The 21,695-nt window shown below is 45.9% G+C and overlaps 1 protein-coding gene across 3 annotated transcripts in view; it reads left to right on the top strand.

Annotated features, from left to right (window-relative positions):
- The window catches only part of CEMIP (cell migration inducing protein, hyaluronan binding), a 173,587-nt gene that overhangs the window by 86,249 nt on the left and 65,643 nt on the right, over positions 1 to 21,695 (top strand). The window contains exons 2-7 of one of the 3 annotated variants that reach the window (XM_011938365.1): positions 8,416 to 8,574; positions 8,708 to 8,817; positions 13,494 to 13,640; positions 14,492 to 14,630; positions 15,680 to 15,916; positions 19,052 to 19,231. In XM_011938365.1, the coding sequence (XP_011793755.1) occupies positions 8,724 to 8,817; positions 13,494 to 13,640; positions 14,492 to 14,630; positions 15,680 to 15,916; positions 19,052 to 19,231 (797 nt within the window). In that variant the 5' untranslated portion in view covers positions 8,416 to 8,574; positions 8,708 to 8,723. The remainder of the gene's footprint in view (positions 1 to 8,415; positions 8,575 to 8,707; positions 8,818 to 13,493; positions 13,641 to 14,491; positions 14,631 to 15,679; positions 15,917 to 19,051; positions 19,232 to 21,695) is intronic. The other 2 variants (XM_011938366.1, XM_011938364.1) reach the window with 2 other exon arrangements.

The raw sequence follows: 21,695 nt of genomic DNA, 5'->3' as shown, positions 1-21,695 counted from the left end.
TAAATGTGTCCTCAGCCTGTGATGTCCAATATAGTAGCCCCTAACCATATACAAGCTATGGAGCACTTGAAATGTACTTAGTGCAACTGAGGAACTACATTTTTTATTTTTATTTTTTATTTTTTTGAGACAGAGTCTTGCTCTGTCACCCAGGCTGGAGTGCAGTGGTGCAATCTTGACTCACTGCAAACTCCACCTGCTGGGTTCAAGCGATTCTCTTGCCTCAGCCTCCTGAGTAGCTGGGTCTACAGGCTTGCGCCACCACGCTCAGCTGTTTGTATTTTTAGTAGAGACGGGGTTTCACCATGCTGGCCAGGATGGTCTCTATCACTTGACCTCGTGACCCACCAGCCTTGGCCTCCCAAAGGGCTGGGATTAGAGGCGTGAGCCACCACCCCCGGTCAAGGAACTACATTTTAAATTTTATCTAATTATAATTAAATTTGCATTTGTATAGTCACATGTGATTCATGGCTACTGTACCGGACAGCATGCAGCTGTGTCCAACCCTTTGAACGTGAGGACTTTTTTGCTTATGTGTAATGGTGGATATCATGAAAATTATGCACAGCCTTTTTTTTTTTTTCTTTTTTTAAGCTCATCAACTACTGTTAGTGTATTTTATGTGTGGCCCAAGACAATTCTTCTTCCAATATGGCCCAGGATAACCAAAAGTTTGGACACCCTGCCAGATTTATCATTGTGGCTAAATTATTTACTCTTATGTTTAATCTCAAGTGAGTAACTACAGATTGACTTTTCTTTAGGACATATCTGGTTTGCTGGGAGGGTCACGTGCATTATTTAGATTTCAGTGCCTGTTGCACAGGGGGATGGGACTGGGGGATCCTTAAGGGTGGGGATCTTACTTTCCTTTGCCCCCAGCACCAGCACAGTGGCCGCCCATGGGGTGGCGATGTGAGCTGAATGAATAGGAGGATGTGAAATAGTTTCAGAGCTACCTTTCCCATCCCTCCCCCACAGCTGATTGGTGGGGTGAGGAGGGATTTGGACTTGATGGCACAGCAGGATCAAACAGGATTCACTCTGCCATGCTTGGGGATAGGGTGAGTCCGTGAAGGTGAATTTCTGTTATCACAGGGAACTATAGCATCTCTCCTCTTTGGCTTTGTAGGTGGTTCCCTATTGGAAATTTCCCATATCAATATTTTTTGGGGAAAAGACAATTCAAGACTCTTGGCTGGGCAGGTTGGCTTATGTCTGTAATCCCAGCAGTTTGGGAATCCGAGGCGGGTGGATCCCTTGAGGTCAGGAGTTCAAGATCAGCCTGACCAACATGGTGAAACCCAGTCTCTACTAAAAATACACAAAAAAATTAGCCAGGCGTGGTGGTGGGCACCTGTAATCCCAGCTACTGGGGAGGCTGAGGCAAAGAATTGCTTGAACCTGGGAGGCAGAGGTTGCAGTGAGCTGAGATGGCGCCACTGCACTCCAGTCTGGGTGACAGAGTGAGACTCCATCGCAAAAATAAATAAATAAATAAAATAAGCCAGGTGTGGTGGCACATGCCTGTAATCCCAGCTACATAGGAGGCTGAGGCAGGAGAATGGCATGAACCTGGGAGGCAGAGGTTGCAGTGAGCTGAGATCGTACCATTGCACTCCAGCCTGGGCAACAAGAGCAAAACTCTGTCTAAAAAAAAAGACTCTATGGGTACATAAATAAAAGGTACCCAAGGCATGTGTTTACTATCCAAATATTGCTTTGAAGTGTTGTCTCAATAGAAACAGTAGGAATAAATGGGCCTAGTCTTCCTTTCTCTCGCCCTTCCTCCCAAGCAAGCAGAGTGACCAAGATGACATGTGTCCCATAACTTGAGCTCAGACAGTAATTCCCCTATCAGACACTGGATCAGATTTCCATTTAGCTGCTCCTAATCAACAGGAGCAATTCTCTTCTACTCTGTGGGCCTCAGTTTGCAAATCTGTAAAATGGGGAGGGTGGGGGTGAACTAGATCCTTGCTGCTTAAAGCATGGTCCACCAACCAGCAGCAACAGCCTCCCCTGGGAGCTTGTTAGAAACGCAGAATCAGACCCTACCCCAGACCTGCCCTATCAGAATCTGCATTTTAACAAGTCCCCTCCCTAACATTGATAGGCATAAGAAAGTGCGTGCTGGAATAGGTGTCTTATTTCAGCTCCTACCTTCTGTGAGCCTGAAGCTAAACTGCAAGTTGTTTTATTTTTAGGAATTAGAAGCACAGTTTCTGGAAGAGAGACCAGGCTTTGGAGGGCCTCTGGGGTTTTTGGTCTTTGCAGCGATGGGAGAGGTCTGGGCACGTGTGTTTTCAAAAGGTAAAAGTAACTCATGCCAGAGAAACATGTTTCTTGCAGCATCCTGGGATGCCCCAATCTGCAGAAGCAAAGGGTTTTCTAAGTGCTTCTCTCCAAGGATGCAGACTGGGGTGCCCTGTCCCTGGGGCCCCTGCACAGCAGCCCCACAACTCAGGAGACTGTGCTGATGGCAACCCCTCTGGGAAAGGGCTGGCAGGAAGGAGCTCAGGGCTGCTGGGAGTTCCCCAGGCTTGGAACTCTTCCTGTGTTTATCTGTGATCCAGAGGGGTGCTTGGATTGTTCTGTCTCCCACCTCTTTCTTCTCTCTAGGGATACTGTGTCAGAACCAGGTGACCAGAGAGATGCATTTCTCTGTCAGGAGAGAGCTGGGCCTGGGGAGGAACAAGTGGCAGACGGAGACAGTGGGGCGGGAGGCGGTGTTTGGCTGCCCCTTACCTGACCCAGGAGAGGAAGACAGGGCTCTTATTGGGCAATGTCAGAGAAGGGTTTCTGCATCACAATTTGTCAGGGAAGATTTCTGGCCTGTGGAAACAAGATCTCTGAGCTCTGCTTCCCTGTTTCCATGATTTCTGGTGTCCACAAAGATAGACTTTTGGGTCCTTAGTCAGAAAAGAATCTTAGTGGACCCTGTGCAGGTGATCCAGTCCTCCAGGAGTCATGGCATGAATTTAAGAATCTATGAACATGTGACTAGGTCACAAAGGAAGGGGGAAATGTAAAAGCTTCCCTGACCACAAGAGAGCTGGAGGGAGATTCTTGCCCACCTTCCCCCAAGCTCACCCAGGCTTTATTTCAAGATCATTATTTTGTCTACCAGGGCAGAGAAATGGCTCAAATCAAGCATTTACTCTTCCCAGTAAACCTGGGTGAGAGATAAGCAGGGAGTGATATTATTGTTCCCATTTTATAGAATGTGGGTTCTGGAGCCAGACCACCTGGGTTCAAATTCTGACTAAGCCACCTACTAGTTCTGTGACCCTCGGCAGAATCTCAGCCCCGACTCCAGACCTACAGAATCAGAATCTGCATTTCTCAGCAACACTTACAGAATCAGAATCTGCATTTCTTCGAAAGACCTACAGTATCAGAATCTGCATTTCTTAGCAAGTTTCCTGGGAAACATAGGTGCACACTGAAGTTTGAGAAGTGCTGACTGTATAATCTCTCATATGCCTACCAGCGCCTATATTCTGAGATCCTGAGATTATGCTGCAAATGATTGAATCCTTAGAAGCACAACTTCTGGAGAAGAAAGGCAGGCTTTGAAATTTGTCATCTACTTCCTGTGTGACCTTGGGCAAGTTATATACTTTGTGCCTCAGTTTCCCCATCCATAAACTAGAAATAATAATGATATCCAGCTCAGAGTATTGCTTTGAGGTAGTAAATTAGTCAATATATGAAAAGTGCATAAAGCAGTGCCTTGGACCTAACAGGGCCCTGGTAGTGTTTGCTTCAATTATTACTGTTATTATGACAGATGAGAAACCTGTGAGCTTCAGAAAAGCTAGGTAATTTACTCAAGGATGCTGTATTAGTTTGCTAGGGCTGCCATAACAAAGTAGCATGGACTGGGTGAATTCAGCAGCAGAAATGTATTTGCTCACAGTTCTGGAGGCTAGAAGTCTGAGATCGAGGTGTCAGGAGGGTTGGTTTCTTCTGAAACCACCTCTCTCCTTGGCACGTAGGTGGCTGTCTTCTCCCTGTCTCTTTACATGGTCTCTCCTCTGTGTCTGTGTCCTAGTCTCCTCTTCCTATGAGGACACCGGTCATATTGGATTAGGGCCCAACCCATATGACCTCATTTTACCTTAGTTACGTCTTTAAAGGTCCTGTCTCCAAATACAGTCACATTCTGAGGTATTGGGGGATAGCATTTCCACATATGAGTTTGGGGAGTGCACAGTTCAGCCCATAACAGATATATAACCATTAAGTGACATATAAGCATAAACAAAACTGTGCCCAAGAGAATTCACAAGGGTGTGGTTGATTCCAAAGCCTGCCACCTCTCAACAGGAGAAAAAGTGACCTATATTCTCATATGTCATTTTAAGGGAAGTGTTCAGAGTCATTAGGCTCAAGTAAAATATTTCCCTTGAACTTTGCTAAGTGAAGCAGTGACTGTCTAGATTGTGCTATCCTGTCAATGGTACCATCTCTTTATCTTCCTTTGCCTAAGAAGATAGCAGCTTGCCATTTGGGAGTGTAGTTCCTTGTGTACTTGCCTCTCTCTCCTCTTGCCAGTAAGATACTCGAGAGGCAGGATTCACATTCGATTCCTCTCCGTACCTCCCAAAACTCCTACTCCTGAGACCAGTGATATATATGAGTTGACATTTTTCAAGTTAGCAGATCTCAGTTGACCCTCACAACAATAACTCCTGGTTATCAGTAGTGTTATTCCCATGTTCACAATGATAAGGCACGGAGAGATTGAATGGGCTGCCGGAGGTCACACAGCTGATGAGAGCCAGGGTTGGAATTCAAACCCAGATTTTCAGGTCCCATCTCCCATCTCTTCTCTCATGCCACAGACTGTCCTTGATGCCAAGAGCCCTCATGGCTTGAGCACTGACCACGGGGCACAGTGCCTCTTTTGATTCTCACGTTGACCCTGGAATTTACAGTGCATCATCTCAGCGTTACAGACTTTTAAATGGGGTACAAGTGGCCAGATGGCACCCTCCATGTAAGCTGGGATTGAAGACTCTGGAGCCCCTGCTCCTGGCTACCCCACTGTCCTGCTAGTCACTGAGCTGAATCTTGCCTAGGTTCGCCTAAAGTAAGAATCACCTCATGCAGTGTGGGTAGCGATGGGGATGGCTGTCCCTCTGCTGTCTTATCTCAGGAACTTCCAGGTCACCCTGCAGGTCTCATCTCGCCTCCTGCCTCACAGCTTAAACTGGCCCTTCCTCTTACCTCCTGCTCCCTCTTCTTCCAATAATCCCTAGAAAAGATCCTAGCTTCCGTAGCCTCTCTGGACAGCAGGAATCCTCATCCCCATAAGGCTGAGGATGCCATGGGAGTGCCATTGCTCTGCAGCCTCTCTGGAGGCTCCTGTAACACTTGCTTCCTCTTCCCCTGTCTCCCCTTGCTCTGCAGGTGACAAGCCCTGGACTCCGGTGCAGCTGGGGCTAGGGCTACCTGAAGGGAGAGCAGAGACTCAGGTGCCCGGTGAGCAATGGCAGTGAGGAGAAGCAGAGAGCGACGCCAGCAAGCAACGCCTCCTGCCCCTGCTTTTGCTCTTGTATCTCTTGACCCAGTGAGGCCCAGCAACCACGGGGACTGAGTAGCAGTTGGATCTGGGGGCAGACGAGCTTCTGGAAAATTTTAGCTTGTTATTGTGAAGACTTGTGGAGTATCCCAAAGTGCTGGCTTTCGGAAATGGGTGCCTGCATTTTCTTCTGCACAGGCTCTGCTGAAGGAGTTTGCTGCATCCTTGAAGGGACAGGCCAGCTCAGGTCCTCATGGCTCGATCTCTGAGCAGCCCTCTAACCCAGTGAGGACAGCAGTCAACCAGTCTCCAGCTAACAGCTTCCTGCAGAGACTTCCAGCATTGTTAGCTAACGTGCGCTCTTCTGAGGCCTTCAACAGCTGGGAACTGTTTCAAGACTATCTTGCCAGCTAAGAAGCGGAATCCCAGTTCTTGTTGCCAGAAAGCTTTTAATGGCCAATGGAGAATCCTGTCCTCCCTTGGTGAAAGAATTCCCAAGAGAAATTTGGGAATCTTTTAGGATTCACTTCAACAGAATGTTTCTCTGGACATGTGTCTTCAGGCACTGGAAGCCACTCAGGGGCAAGAAAGCACGGATGACCCCTTGCTCAGCAATGTGGGATTAGCCTCTTTGGGCAGGGCAATCTCTCTGCCCCCAGTGGCTTAGACAGCTGGCTCTGAGACATAGCAGAAGGTCTCACAAATGTTAGGAAAAGGGGGTTGAGCATTATTCCTCCATGTGGAATTATTTTTGCATTTATCCAGAAAGTGACTCTTTTTTGGTCTTTGAAATCACCTGTGATATAATTAGAAGACATCAGAGTTTCAATGTCCGTGTCACCAACCTCCCCACTTGGTACCTGGGAAGTCTGAGGTCCACAGAAAGAAATGTCTTAATGAGGGTCACCCAACAAGTTAGGGCAGGAGGGATATCCCCACCCAGCCTACCTCCTATACCCTGCTGCCTCCAACCTTGCTGTCTGTCATCTTCCTTTACCAAGGAAGGGCTCTTCTGAAGCCATGATGATTTGGGGCCCTTTGGCAGCAGACAGCAAACTATTAATACCTTTGGTTTTTCTAAACTGGTGGAGATCTGAAACCAGGGTTCTGGCTTTTCTCTGAGGACCATAAAATGCTGCTATTCCTGAGGTCCCCTTCTTTCTATTGCAAGGAGCATAAAATGGAGCACTCATCTTCTGAGGGCCATGGGAAAGGAGCCATTCCCAGATGCTGTGATGCGTGACTTCAGCAATCTGGCTGAAGCGACTAGAATGGGCCCTGTTGTTCTCCACAGAGCAGGCTTGGGTCAGGCAGGGTGGCTGTTAAGAGGACACGGCCAGCATTGATTCTGGGAGTATCGTTTCCTCCCTCCCCCAGCCTCCCAAGCACACCTGTGTGGGAGGTACCAGGCAGAGGGCCCAGTGTTCTCCTTTCAGACCCCTTGGCTGTCCCAACTCACTGAACTCGCACAAAGAGCTTCACTTTGAACCGAAAGGTCAGGAGTGATCAGATTTTTCACTGAGCTTGTTCAAAGGGAGGAGCCTGGGCTGGGTGAGATAGATTTTGGCCCTTTTCTCAGTGTGGGAGAGTATCTGTTTGTTCCTGGGCACAACTACAGTCATATTCATAGGAGGAATTGGGGAGATGGCATAGAAGCTGCAGCTGGCCACCCCCAAAGCTCATCTATGTTCTCTGTGTGTGCTACAGAGGACTTGAACAAAGACATCTCTCCAAGTGATATTATAGCCTGAAAAGGAAATCTCACATAGTTTCCTTTATTAAGTTCCTGTCTTGAAGTTTACCTAGACAGATTCCCATAGTAAACTTCTATATGAGTAAAAGGGAAAAAAATAACAGTGGCTTAAATAAAATCAAAGTTTAATAAACTAGAAGTTTAATTCAGGCCAGAGATGGTGGCTTACACCTGTAATCCCAACACTTTTAGATCACTTGAGATCAGGAGTTTGAGACCAACCTGGCCAACATAGTGAAATGCTGTCTCTACTAAAAATACAGAAATTAGCCAGGTGTGGTGGTGCACGCTTGCAATCCCAGCTACTGGTGAGGCTGAGGCAAGAGAATTGCTTGAATCCAGGAGGTGGGGGTTGCAGTGAGCCGAGATCCTGCCACTACACTCTAGCCTGGGTGACAGAGCAAAACTCTGTCTTAATAAAATAAAATAAAATAGCTTAATTCTCTCTCAATAAAATGAGTCCATCATTTAGGGCTATTTTCATTCTACACAGGGTTGGGACCTAAGTTTTCTCTCTGTTTGCATTGGCATCCTCAGTGCATGCATGGCTGCTACTATATGGCCCAAGATAGCTGCTGAAAACCCAGCCATCATATCTTCCTTCCAGCTAGCAGGAAGGAGAAGGGAGAGAAGAAAGCCTCTCTGTCCTTCCTTCAAGGGAGTTTCCTGGAATTCAGACACTATACTTCTGCTGTATTGGCCAGAGCTGAATTCCAAGGCCACAACTAATGCAAGGGAGACTAAGGAATGTAATCTTTATTCTAGGTAGCCATGTGCTCAGATAAAAACCAGGGATTCTGTTACTGAGGAAGGAGAAGAAAATGAATATTGGGGACAATTAGCTATCTTTGCCACATCTTCCTCCTAGATAGATAAGAAGAGGGTTTATAACATGCAGGCATCTATATTTATGTTTTCAATATTAATATCCAAGGCTGGATTAGAAGCATAGACTGATAATGTAAAGGTTAGAAATCATCCAGTCCACACCCTCATTTTAAAGGTTAGAAAACTGAGATCCAGAGAGATTAAACAGATCATCTGAGATCACACAGCAAGTTGGTGGAATCTAATACCCAGCTCATGTTTAGTTGGAGTATTTTTGTTCTGCTCTGTTTCTTAACTTAAGAAAAAAGCTTCATTCTGGAGGGGAGGGAGTTTTGAGTGCCAAGGATGAAATTCCATCTATCATTCGGTCTCTGAGCTGCAGGACACAGGCAGGACAACGGTAGGGTTTTCATGCCCCAGTCTGCCCAGCCTTGAGTTGTGGCAGCTGGGGAAGCCACTGGTGAGGACGCTGCACTGGAGTGTGGGCTGGCTGGAGTGTGCACATTCTGGCACTGCCTGTCTCCGTGTCAGCCCTGTGTACTGATTCCAGCCTGCCAAGGCTGCATGTCTGACTCTGTGTGCTTCTCTTTCAGGGAGCACGCTGCCAGGATGGGAGCTGCTGGGAGGCAGGACTTCTCCTTCAAGGCTATGCTAACAATCAGCTGGCTTACTCTGACCTGCTTCCCTGGGGCCACATCCACAGGTGAGCACTGCAAACAGATGGACCTCTGTATCTCAGCATGGAAGGCACAGCCTCTCACTGGAGCAAGGCTGCTGTTGGGGGAGCCAGGAGAAGGAGCCATAGGAGTGGGTCAGGGTGCCTGGGCTTTGGCCCCACCTTACTAAACTCCTTGGTCCCCAGCACGTTTCATCCTGGGCTTCAGTTTCATCATCCACAAAATGAAGGGACTGGACTAGAATCAGGGGTTGCAAACTCAGTGCCTACAGGAGCCAGGTACCTGATACAAATGAGTGAAGCTGACCAGGTAGGGAAACACTTTTCTCAGTTCTAGCCAATTGCTACTGTGGGAAGGTGGATCCCCTTTTGCAGGATCTGAATTTTTCAGAGAAACCAGAAATCTAGAGCTTTATGTAAAATCTCCCTAGTTTTTAAATGTTACCAATGAATTCAAAATGTAAAAACCACTCTAAGAGGCTGAAAAAAAATAAAACCCCACATATCTGAGGGATATCTTTCCAACTCTGTCTGGACCACCTGGTCTCAATGCTCCCTTCCTGCTTTGGTATCTGAGGATCTGGGTACATTAAAGTACTTTTCAGCTGTGATGCTCTAAGCCAGGTTTATATCTATTTTTCTATCTCAACATTGTCAACGTTTTCTTCAAGTGATTTTCAGTTAAAATCTAGAAGTGTAAGGTAAGTTTCCCTGGGCTACAGGAGACACCGATCAGATCATCCAAACTTGGGACAGAAGACAGTGAGAGACAGGGACAATTTTTAAATTTCAGATGGGGGTTTAGTGCTGCAATATTATAATCACCATTGATTACTCTTTTATTAATGCTATTTTTATGTCCATTGAGTTGGATGCTTTTCTGTAAGAATAAAGAACCTTACATCAAATTTATATTTTGTTTTTCTCTACCCATTGATAGAAGAAAATAATTAATAACTAGTGAAATTCCTTCACTGTGATTTCTTCTTGAAGAATCTTTCTGATCCTTAGGGGACATAGCAAGTAGCTTGTTTTTTTTTTTTTTTGTTTTTCTTTGAGACAGGGTCTCACTCTGTTGCCTAAGCTGGAATGCAGTGATATGATCACGGTTCACTGCAATTTTGAGCCCACGGTTCACCTCCTGGGCTCAAAAGATGCTCTCATCTCAGCCTCCCTAGTAGCTGGGACCACAGATGCACACCACTATGCCTGACTATTTTTAGAAGTTTTTAGTAGAGACAGTGTCCCACTATGTTGTCCAGGCTAGTCTCGAACACCTAGGCTCAAGGGATCCTCCAGCCTCGGTTTCCCAATGTACTGAGATTACAGGTGTGAGCCACCATGCCCAGCCAGTAGTCCTTATTTTAACTTTCCAGGCAATAACTGGCTATATTACCTGAATTCATTCATTTATCCTTCTTTCATTTACTGAATTAACAAACACAGAGTGAGCATTGACTCTGTGCCAGGAACTGGGTTTGGGTTTATCTTTTAGGGTGACTTACCCTAAAGGTGATCCACCTTGGAGAGGTGCCCTCAGGTACTTCCTTTGATTATTTCTTCCCGCATCCTGGCACCTCTCTTGCTGTTTGCATATCAGCCATGTGGAAAGGGGCTGAGCCTCTGGTTCCCTCTGGCCTGTGCTTTTCTCTGATGTCAGAGGGATGTAGAAGCCAACCCTTGCTATTCATGCTCCAAGTAGGTCGGGCTTGCATTCCCTCTCAATCCCGCTTCTAGTGGCCTCTCCTGGGAAAGTGAGGGTGGTTGCCATGGTGAGAGTTCAGCGAAAGCCCTGACCCTCTTTAGACACTTTCTGATTCATACAAATGAAAAGCCACTAACATTGGCCTTCACTGAGAGGAAAATGTCCAGCTCCAAAAAAGGAGTGTCCATTCAAGGCCAATCTTGCACCTGCTGTGCTTTAGCGGTGGTGTCAGAGCTTCTGGAGAGCTGGGATGTGTGGTCACACAGGTCAGACTGACCAATTTCAAATCCAGATGCAAAGTCTATGCAAACTCCTGCACTTGGAGAGTGAAAAGGACAGTCAGGATTGTCCTGGCAGATGTGGACTACAAGGCTGCAAGGCTTTGTCCAGTGGAGTTGCAATGGCTCCTTCCCGCATACTCATGGCTCCTTGCCTGGACCACTGGGATCCTCAGCTGGCCACATATGTTCACCACATGGCTGGGAATTCACCACCTGGGAGCCTGACACTCTTGTCCAGGACTTGATGGAAGGCAGCCCAGGGCCTCTGACTGGCCTCTACTGGAAGCCAGCCAAGCACCTGACCCTGTCTGGAGATAAAACCAGCAGTGGGTTTCGCAGCCCAGCCCTCAAGACCATCCTTGGCTGCTCGGTATCACCGCAGAGAGCCCACCCCACCGCTGGCAACTCTGCTCTTACATTAAAATGGAAAGTCCACTGATGAGCAAACCCACATCTTCCCAAATTTTTTCCTTTTGTTGCCACTGCTTGAGCCCCTTGATATTTACAATAGCTGGAAGAGCTACTTTGGTGAAACTCTAAAAAATGTGAAATTCTTTTCTTAATGAAAGAGATCCAAAGCCTGTGCTAGGGCTAACAGCAAGGCAGAGGGAGCCTAGAGGAGGGTTGTTATGGGGCTGGAAGTGGGGATGAGGATGAGATCCAGCCAGTGGACACTGAGTGCCTACACTCCGCTTTGGAGAGAATAGAAGGGCCAGTAGCTGCCTTTGGATGGGCGAAAGGGACAACTCAGTGTGAGTGTGGGGTCTGTATCTGGTGCTGCTGAGTGCAGATGAAGGGGGAACTTCCTTCGAGTTTTCTTTGACATATATAAGTATGGGACAGACACTCTTACTCTGGAGATAGCTGAATAAAAATCAATGAGCATTTAGAACTGACATGCCAGTAATTGCATTGTATTAGTCTGTTTTCATGCTGCTGATAAAGACATACCCGAGGCTGGGTAGTTTATAAAGAGAAAGAGGTTTAATGGACTCACAGTTCCACATGAGTGGGGAGGCCTCACAATCATGGTAGAAGGCGAAAGGCACATCTTACATGGCAGCAGACAAGAGGAAATGAGAATGAAGTAAAAGGTGATTCCCCTGATAAAACCATCAGATTTCCTGAGATGTATTCACTACCATGAGAACAGTATGGAGAAAACCGCCCCCGTGATTCAATTATATCCCACTGGGTCCCTCTCAAAACACATGGGAATTGTGAGAACTACAATTCAGGTTGAGATTTGGGTGGGGACACAGCCACCATATCATGCACTGAAGCCAGAGTTCCTCCCAGGGTTTGTGGCACCCTCTTTGCTTGAGAGACACAGCTTCTCCTAGACTCCCTTCTTCAGGGCCTGACCTGTGAGCTTGCTTCCATTCCTTCCAGTATCTGCCCCAGAGTTTCTCATCTGAAACGTTGCCCTGCCATGAGCTTACCTGCACGTCAGCTTCCCGCCTCCTCACCACCACCCCGGGTTATTTTGAAAGCTACTGTTTCATACTTCACACCCTTCTGGTCACAGAAAAAAAAGGGCACCGGGCCTTGTTCTCGGAGCCAGTTCATTCTCATCTTGTTTTGTCCCTTGTCTCTTCCCACATGTTTGCCTCTGAATTTTCCATGCTATTGATGGAGATTGTTCCAGTCTCTGCGACAGCACCAGTCCTCCTCACTCAAGCCTTGTTAGCCATGTGAACATAGAGACTTCTTCCTGTGCTTCTACAGAGGTCAGGGAGAAGTGCCTCTGCAATACCCACCCCAGGTCTTTTTAGACCCAACTAAACATATCAGACTCATTAGGTGACCACATGTCACACTGGTCATCAGACTCCTTTGGAAAATATAGAATGGGAAACACAGATGCCATCAGAGCAGCATCAGGCTCCTCTCTTCCATGGGAGTGGTCCTGGCAGCCTTCCAGACAGCCATCCAGAAGCTGTTGTCTTTGGTTCTCCAGGTGACAGCTCAGGTGAAAGGAAATAAGACTGTAATTGGACAAGTGTGGAAACCACTGTGACTTAGAAGCCTCATGCCCCACTGGAGCCAGTAGCAACTCCATAGATGTAACTTTCAGGGTTCTTGCAAAATGTCCCATTATAAGAGTCACTGCACTCAGGGAAGCCTACAGTGTGACATCTCCACCACATATAAATATAAACTATAGTTTCTCCCAGTTTAGATGACATTCACCAATCAGGGGCCACTTTGTTATATACAATGTTGCTAGGTAACAATTTATATAATATTGTCTTTCTCAGGTTTCCAGGGGAACAGAGTTAGAAAATTAACCAAAGGTCTAATTCTCATGCAGAAAGGGAAAGAGCTTTATTAGCTATTCAAATGTTGCTTTCCAGAAGACAGAATATCTTGGAATCTGAGTAGTCTGGGTAAATCATCACATAAGTTCAGAGCTTGGAATGTCCTGAGAAGCCATCTATCTACCCTTTATTTTGTAAATGGGGAAACTGAACCCAGAAAAGGGAAGTGACTTATTCACAGATATGTGATGAATTCATGCAAAATATATGACTGGTCCCCAAGGTTCCAGCCTCCTATGTCAGGAGGTTTCTCAGCTCTCTAAGGTCTTTCTTTTAGCTCTAACAGAGAAGAGGCAGGGGCCTTAAAGATTCATGGGAGTCCCCCTTTTGGCCTGTAGCATTCTTGCTTGGTGAGGTTGGTAGATGGGAGCAGTGACATCTCTCTGTCCTTGGCAGTGGCTGCTGGGTGCCCTGACCAGAGCCCTGAGTTGCAACCCTGGAACCCTGGCCATGACCAAGACTACCATGTGCATATCGGCCAGGGCAAGACACTGCTGCTCACCTCTTCTGCCACAGTCTATTCCATCCACATCTCAGAGGGAGGTAAGCCTATCTCTCTCTGCTGCTCCCTCTTTCCTCCACTGCCCCACAACTTAGCAGATAGGATGCAGGTTGCCATGAGCTCAGATGGACAGAATAAACATCACATGCTTTGGGTTCATGTTGGCATTTGGTTGTTTGAGATAACCGTCAGTTCTGAGCTGTTAGGAATGGCTTGTCGGAGGTCCAATCTTAGTGAAAGGAGCATTTATAGAGGAAACGCCTTATTGGTGTTTTGAGTAATTCTGCTTATCTTACCTTTAGAGGCCTGGTCATTGAATGCAGTACATGCAGTGATGGCATTTGAGCAGACAGACATTATTTACACATTGTAAAGCAGAGAGCATAGAAAAGGAATTACAGCCAGCCCTCTGTATCTGTGGGTTCTGCTCATGAATTCAACCAATCCCAGATTGAAAATATTCCAGAAAATTTGCACCTGTACCGAACATGTACAGACTTTTTTTCCTTGTCATTATTTCCTAAAAATACAGTTTAATAATGATTTATACAGTATTTACACTGAATGAGGTATTAGCAATCTAGAGATGATTTCAAGTATATGGGAGGATATGCATAGGTTAGATGCAAATATGCAAATACTATGCCATTTGAACCAGGGACTGGAGCATTCATGGAGTTTGGTATCTGTGGGAGGTGCTGGACCCAATTCCCTTCAGATACTGAGGGATGACTGTACTTGTAAGTACACCAAGCAGAGAAATGTTTGGAAGATGTGCCTTTTTGCCTGTCCCGGTGAGATGGGGGGTGCTTAGGGAGTCTGCCCTTGGCTCTGATATAACCTTACCTTTAACATTGTGTTATTAAAACCTCCCCCAATGATACCTCTTCAGGCAAGCTAGTCATTAAAGACCACAATGAGCCAATTGTTTTGCGAACCCGGCACATCCTGATTGACAACGGAGGAGAGCTGCATGCTGGGAGTGCCCTCTGCCCTTTCCAGGGCAATTTCACCATCATTTTGTATGGAAGGTGCGTAGACCACTCCTACAGATCAAATGCCACCCGTGGATCTGACAAGAGGGAGGCTTTCCAAGACAGAGAGAGAGGCAAGAGGGCAAGTCTTGCCTGTAAGATAGGAATCATTCTGTCCTGCCAGATGGGGATCATGAACAAGACAGACATGGTGATTTGGGAGAGCTGAAGTCCATGAGGCATGTTATTTATAGTGGCCTGGATGCTATACTTGTTTTAGAGATGGGTCTGCCAGCCTTTCAGCTACCTTCCAATCATATCATGTTCAGGGAGGCTCTGCAAGTGTTTATATAATAGGTTACGATGGACAAGATACAGGAAAATTCCAAGTGGTACTTGTTCCCTGGCTGTGTTCCCTCTTTAAACAATTGAGAGTGCTAAGAAGTGAGAGCCAGGAATGCACAAGGCTATGCAGTTCATGTCCAGGTGATTCCGCATCTGATATGGACCAAAATACAAAACACTTAGAACTGAATGGAAGACGTGCCAACCTGTGAACTAATAATTGGCACTTCTGCTTGGCCCTGAGGGTTTTATTTTGGTCTGGCTTAGGAAGATTGGGTTGCTAATGTTTTTGTTGTTATTGTTGTTGTTGCTTTGAGATGGAGTCTTGCTCTGTGGCGCAGGCTGGAGGGCAGTGGCATGATCTCAACTCACCACAACCTCTGCTTCCTGCTTCAAGCAATTCTGGTGCCTCAGCCTCCCAAATAGCTGGAACTACAGGCATGTTCCACCACACCTGGCTGATTCTTATATTTTTAGAAAAGATGGAGTTTCACCATGTTGGCCAGGCTGGTCTTGAACTCCTGACCTCAAGTGATCTGCCCGCCTTGGCCTCTCAACGTGCTGGGATTACAGGCATGACCCACCATGCCCTGCCACTAGTGTTATTTTTACTGACCTTAGGTGATAAAAGTGTAACTGGCTCTATGGTGGCTATGGTGGGGAGTCAGGGAGCTGAGCTGTGACTCTTAGGTTCCCTCTGGGTTCAGTATCCAGTAAAAGAGGTGTGTCAGCCAACTTTGGGAAGCTGTTTTCTCTTGCAGGGCTGATGAAGGTATTCAGCCAGATCCTTACTATGGTCTGAAGTACATTGGGGTCGGTAGAGGAGGCACTCTTGAGTTGCATGGACAGAAAAAGCTCTCCTGGACATTTCTGAACAAGACCCTTCACCCAGGTGGCATGGCAGAAGGAGGCTATTTTTTTGAAAGGAGCTGGGGCCACCGTGGAGTTATTGTTCACGTCATCGACCCCAAATCAGGCACAGTCATCCATTCTGACCGGTAAGGTTTGCCTTCACTTAAACGTATACTCATTCATTCAAAGTACGCTTATTGAGTGTGCTTCCTGGCCAGGTGCTGCTCTAGGTGCTGGGAGAACAGCATGAATGAAACAGACGGAAATCCCTGCCTTCAAGGAGTTCTGTCCTTCCCCAGGCGTTGGCCCAATGATGCTGTATTGAAGAGGAGCAAGCATACACACATACGTATACATAATGTAGTTTCAGATTGTGATAATTGGTAGTAAGTGGGAAAAAAGACAGAGATGCTAGAGTGTAACTAGGGAAGACCACTTTGGATAGGGTGGTCAGGGAAAGGCAGTGTAAGGACGCAACATGTGAGCTGAGAAATGAAGGGTGAGGCTATGTCAGGGAAAGAGTGTTCAAGAGAGAGAACAAGTGCAGAAGACCAGAGGTATGAAAGGGCATGACATTCTCAAATGAAGGAAAGGCCATTAGAGTGGTGGGAGCACTGCGAGTGGCGCAAGAGCAGCACACAGTCACTTGGGAGTTACAGATGGGGATGGGACAGGACCTTGGAGGCCACGGTAAGGAGGTGGGTTTTCTTCTAAGTGGGATGCAAAGTCACCGAAAGGCATTAAGAAGAGCGTGAGCTGATTTAAAAGAACTTTCTGGCTGCTATGTAGAGAATGGTTTTAATTGTGGAGGCAAAAGCAAACACGGTGCAGGGGGTTAGGAAGCTTCTGCTGTGGTCTAGGCAAGACATGGCAGTGGTGAGACCCAAAAGGAATGACAGTTAGTGGATGTGCCTGTGAGATGTTTGGAAGGCAGCATGGGCAGGTGTAAGCTGCCAGATTCTGCCAAGGCTGGACCTGCCCTGCAATCCCAGGGGCTCTCATCCTGGCCCTTCAGAGAGAAGGACAGAGGTGTGGTAGACAAGCAGAGACAGAGCTATCCTGGGGCTGCTGGTGGAGGGAGACAGGCATTCCTCAAGAACAGGGCCCAAGCTGTGGGTGTCACCATGAAGGCAGCAGGAGCCAGCTGTGGTCAGGGACAGGGTGGGCAGGAGCTGAAGTGCCTGCTGGTACTCACAGACACCTAACATTGCTGGTAAACATTAGTACCTTTAATAGTCACTGGACTTTCTCCCCACAAAACACTGTTCATCACTTTACCTGTCAAATATGCTTCAATCTTCATCAAAATTCTGTGAGGCAGGTTCTGTTATTATCCACCTTATACACATGAAAGCACTGAGGCTCATGGGCTAAATTTACACAGTCACAAGGATGGAAATGTTGGAGATGGGATTCAAACCCAGGTGTGCCTGTATTGCCTCCATGGACTGCCTAGTGACAGCCATTTGCCTTGCCCTGAGACTGAGCAAGGCTGAGCCCACAGGAAACAGCTGACGCCTTGATTGACACAAAGTATGTCAGGGAGCCCCTGTCTTCATACTAGAGAGGATGGCCTCTTCAATTGTGTGCTGATCTTTTTGTTGCTGTTTCTTAAGTACAACACTGTTACTTGCAGAGATCCAACTTAAAGTTTATTTACTGATCTGTTAATGAGAAGTGATCTGGACAGATGCTGTGGAGATGGCAAGGACAGAATGTCTGTTTGTTCCGAATATCTTTTGCCTAAAGTATGTGTTGGAGATCTCAATAATCTGATAGATGAATGTGTATGAGTAAAGATATTAATAAGCACACACGCGCGTGCGCACACACACACACGTAAATGCAAACATAAGTCATCTGAGAAGGTCACTCAGAGAAGCAGGAACTTAGGTCAGCTCTTGAAAGGTAGTAGGTGTTTGATCAGGTAGAGAAAAGGTGGGAAGGAATGATGAAGACAGGAGTGGGTGGGTGAGGTGGTCACTAAGAAGCACTAGGCTTGTAGCAGGAGCTTCCTGGGGAAGGTCAGCGGAGGGTGAGAGCTTAGGTGGGACTGGACCAGATTGTGCCACAGTTAGAAACAAGTGTGAGGACCCAGGAGCAGCTATCCAGCTACCACTGGTACCAACATTGTTTTTCTTTTCCAAAAACCTCCTTAGATTACTTTTACAGATTCATTTTAGAACTATTTTTCCTTAAGTTCCAAGACATATTCTTTAGGAATTTCCACTGTAATTGCATAAAATCTTTATCCTTACATGGGGAAGAGTTTGAATCATTACAAAATTGTGTCTTTGCTTTGTAAATTATTCTCACCAGGAGTATAGATTTTTGTGTGTGATTTGTATTTCATGGATATTTTATGTGCATGAGGGTAGGTTATCAGTCAATTTGGAGATTATTAGTTCTTGCTCTTATAAGAGATCTGCTGTCTAACATTGCACAATACTGTACGGTACACTTAAAATTTTAAGAGGGTGGATCTCAACATAAGTGTTCTTACCACAATAAAGTAAAATAATTTTTACTTTATTAAATTATTAAATTAATTTACTTTATTAAAAATTTATTAAATTAATAAAGTAAAAATAATTTTTAAAAAGTAAACAGGAGAAAATAACAATGCAACAACATTTACAATACTCAAATGTTATATGACTGCTACTGTGTGAATCAAGATTACTTTTTAATGATTCTAAGATACATTATCATAAGAATCGTTAACAGGTTAATAAATAAACTTTAAGTTGGATCTCTGCAAGTAACTCTCTGCAAGCTGCTCTAGGGGTGGGAGAAGGGATTTGGGATAGTCTCCATGTCATTTCCAAGAATTCTAGGACTGGTGTTTTAGTCTGGATCAGAGATATAAATTCCTAATGCCCTAGCTATCTGAACTATCTCCTAAAGTCAGGCTCTTGCAAGAGGCATGATCCTCTGCCTCCAGGATGAAAAGGGAACATCAAAAGGCCTAGACCTCAAGTATGTGACCCACTCAACATCCTGGAGCTTGAAGTCTTCACTGCTGCAATCATTTCTTTGGCATTTTACTTAGCAAATGAACATTATGGTCAAGTCATAACCCTTCTTCTTGGCTATCCCTGTATGGTATGCAAAATAATGAAACATGCTTGCTCTTTTAAGAAAAGGCTTCCTTCTTTAAGAATTGTAGCCCTGGGATCATCGGATAGCATGTTAGTTGTTGCAGCACAGACATGTGCTTAGAGTTCTCTGTTTTGGCGTCTGTCAAGACTATTCAGATCTCTTCTCTCTGCCCTTTTTAGGTTTGACACCTATAGATCCAAGAAAGAGAGTGAACGTCTGGTCCAGTATTTGAACGCGGTGCCTGATGGCAGGATCCTTTCTGTTGCAGTGAATGATGAAGGTTCTCGAAATCTGGATGACATGGCCAGGAAGGCAATGACCAAATTGGGAAGCAAACACTTCCTGCACCTTGGATTTAGGTACTGCCCCTCACTTCGGCTTCCACTGGGCTCTGGAACATTGAAGCCACCCTATCCCACTGAGAATTTACCTTTCCCATCTCCCCTCCCCATAGCCGTACCATCCTAAATGACCTGGTAGATACAGGCATTTGCATTTGACATCTGCATTTGGCATATTTGGGAATTGTTCTTAAAGAAAGCTTGTTTTTTCTTACAAGTATAGTTCACTCAAAAAACACAAAAGCTCTGTGTTTATATGAACTCATTCATTCAGCCAGCCACTTACAAAATACTAAGTGAGTATCTACTGTGTGTAAGAGCCATGCCTCCAATGCACAACTAATATTCATTTTCCCTTTCTTTGGCAAAGGGATCATGTCGTGGCTTGGGGATTGGCAGATAGTTTTTCAAAGATTATGTGAAATGCTTCCGCTGAGGCAAATGCCCAAGGAGAAGCAGCCCTTTGACATGTTCTAGTGTGTGTTTTGTTTGCCTTGGAGTGCAGCATCATGCCTGACATTGGCATACACACACATTGGCACCAAGAGGATGCTACTTGCCCCATAGTAAACACATCTTTTAAAAAAAATTTAATTTAATTTAAAGTTCTGGGATGCATGTGCAGGTTTGTTACATAGGTAAACGTGTGCCGTGATGGTTTTCTGCACCTATCAACCCATCACCGGGGTATTAAGCCCAGCATCCATTAGCTATTTGTCCTGATCCTCTCCCTCCCTCTGCCCCCGCCCCTGCCAGGCCCCAGTGTGTGTTGTTCCCCTCCCTGTGTCCATGGTAAGTATGCCTTTTCATCATGTTGAATCAAATCTCAGCTCAGTGGAAAGTTGAGGTTATCTGTCCCACGGCTGTTTAGATTATGATGCTCCCCACTTCAGCTTCCCGCATCTGGGAGCAAGATCAGAGGGAAGCCAGAGACTTTTCTGGGCTTGGAGCAAAGCAATTTTGCTGGCTGGGCAGAAATTCCCTGGGCAAGGGAGGAGTGCTCCAGGTTCCAGAGTGCATTCTCCGACAGTCCAGAGACTACTTCTTCTGAATGGGAAACTCAAGCAGGAAACTTAAGCAGCCAAAGATGACAGTGATACCTTGGCATTGCAAGTCTCCTTTGTTATCAAACACTAAGTGCACTTCCATTCTGTTGTTTTATAAACCAAAAGGCCAGTTTATTAATTTACAGTGAGAGTTAGAAACACCAGGAAGCTGACTACTTAGGGCCTCAGCAGAAGACGAAAGTGGCTAAGGGCCCAAGATCTGGCATCCAGTGGCCTGAGTTTGAGTCTGGGTTGCACCTCCTAGGAGGTGTGACTGCAGGCAAGTGACTCATTCTCTTTGCCTGGTCCTGAGTCTGTAAAATAGGATATACCAGCAGCTATGTCAAAGGACTATGGGACAATTAAATGTGATAATATGAGCAAAATATTTTTCATTATGTCTGGCACAGAATAAACACTCCATAAATATTAACAACTATTTTCTCCTTATAAACAAGAGCCACTGGAAAGATGGGCACTCACCATCTTTTGCTAGGGCGGTTCACATGGGCAGAGGAGATATGTAGGCAAGAATTACATGTCCACACCTCATTTGTATAGAGACATTCTTTGAGTGATAAACTTAAAGCATCAAAAATCAGTAGGATAACTGAAACTTGGACCCTTCATTTGTTCACACATTCAGGAAATGATTATTGAACACATACTGGTGGGAGGTACTTGGTTAGACCAGGTGTCCTGAGCTCTCGGGGGAAGAAGGTATGAATGGAAATTGGTGACGGGGCATGAGAGAGCAACAGAGCGGGCAAGTGGAGTTTAGTGCAGATGAACACATGAGGATGAGACCAAGAAAGTTCCCATAGAGAGATCAGCAGCTTTGGAGGCCCAGGGGCAAAAGTATGCCTCTCCCAAAGAAGGTGGGGATGGTCAGGCAGTGGTAGTATATGAGAGAGGGGCAAGGGATGAGAGGTGAGGCTGGAGGAGGGCGGGAGCAGAGGACCTTCGATTCTATGCCAAGGAGCTTGGATTTTATCCAAAGGGCAATGGGGAACTACTGAAGGATTTAAGCAGGAAAGTGGACAGTCAAATCCCCAACCTCAGTTAAACACCATTCAATAGTGACTCATTTTCCAAGACAAGAGATCAAAACAAGAACAATGAGAGCTATTCAGCACCAAAATCGATTGATGGCTTATAGTAAGAGAGGGCTACTGTAGGAAAGGAAAACCTCTTTCCTTCTACTCTTCTAAGTTCTTGGCTGGAGCACCTGCAACAAATCACTGATTAACAGGAGAAAAGCACACAAATGTAGTAAGTTTTACACAACACGGGAGCCTTCATAAGGAAACAAGGACCCAAAGAAACAGTTAAACCTGAGTGTCTGTACACGAGGTTTGATGAAGTGGAGAGCTGTGGGAAAATGTGGTAGGACAAGGGGCTTGAGTTACGCACAGTAAACAGGGGAAACTTAGCAA

This window comes from Colobus angolensis, unplaced genomic scaffold (assembly GCF_000951035.1).
Source record: "Colobus angolensis palliatus isolate OR3802 unplaced genomic scaffold, Cang.pa_1.0 Scaffold172, whole genome shotgun sequence".
Classification (NCBI taxonomy): Eukaryota; Metazoa; Chordata; class Mammalia; order Primates; family Cercopithecidae; genus Colobus; species Colobus angolensis.
The sequence above is the reverse complement of the archived record's forward strand: the minus strand, read 5'-3'. Positions and strand labels throughout refer to the sequence as shown.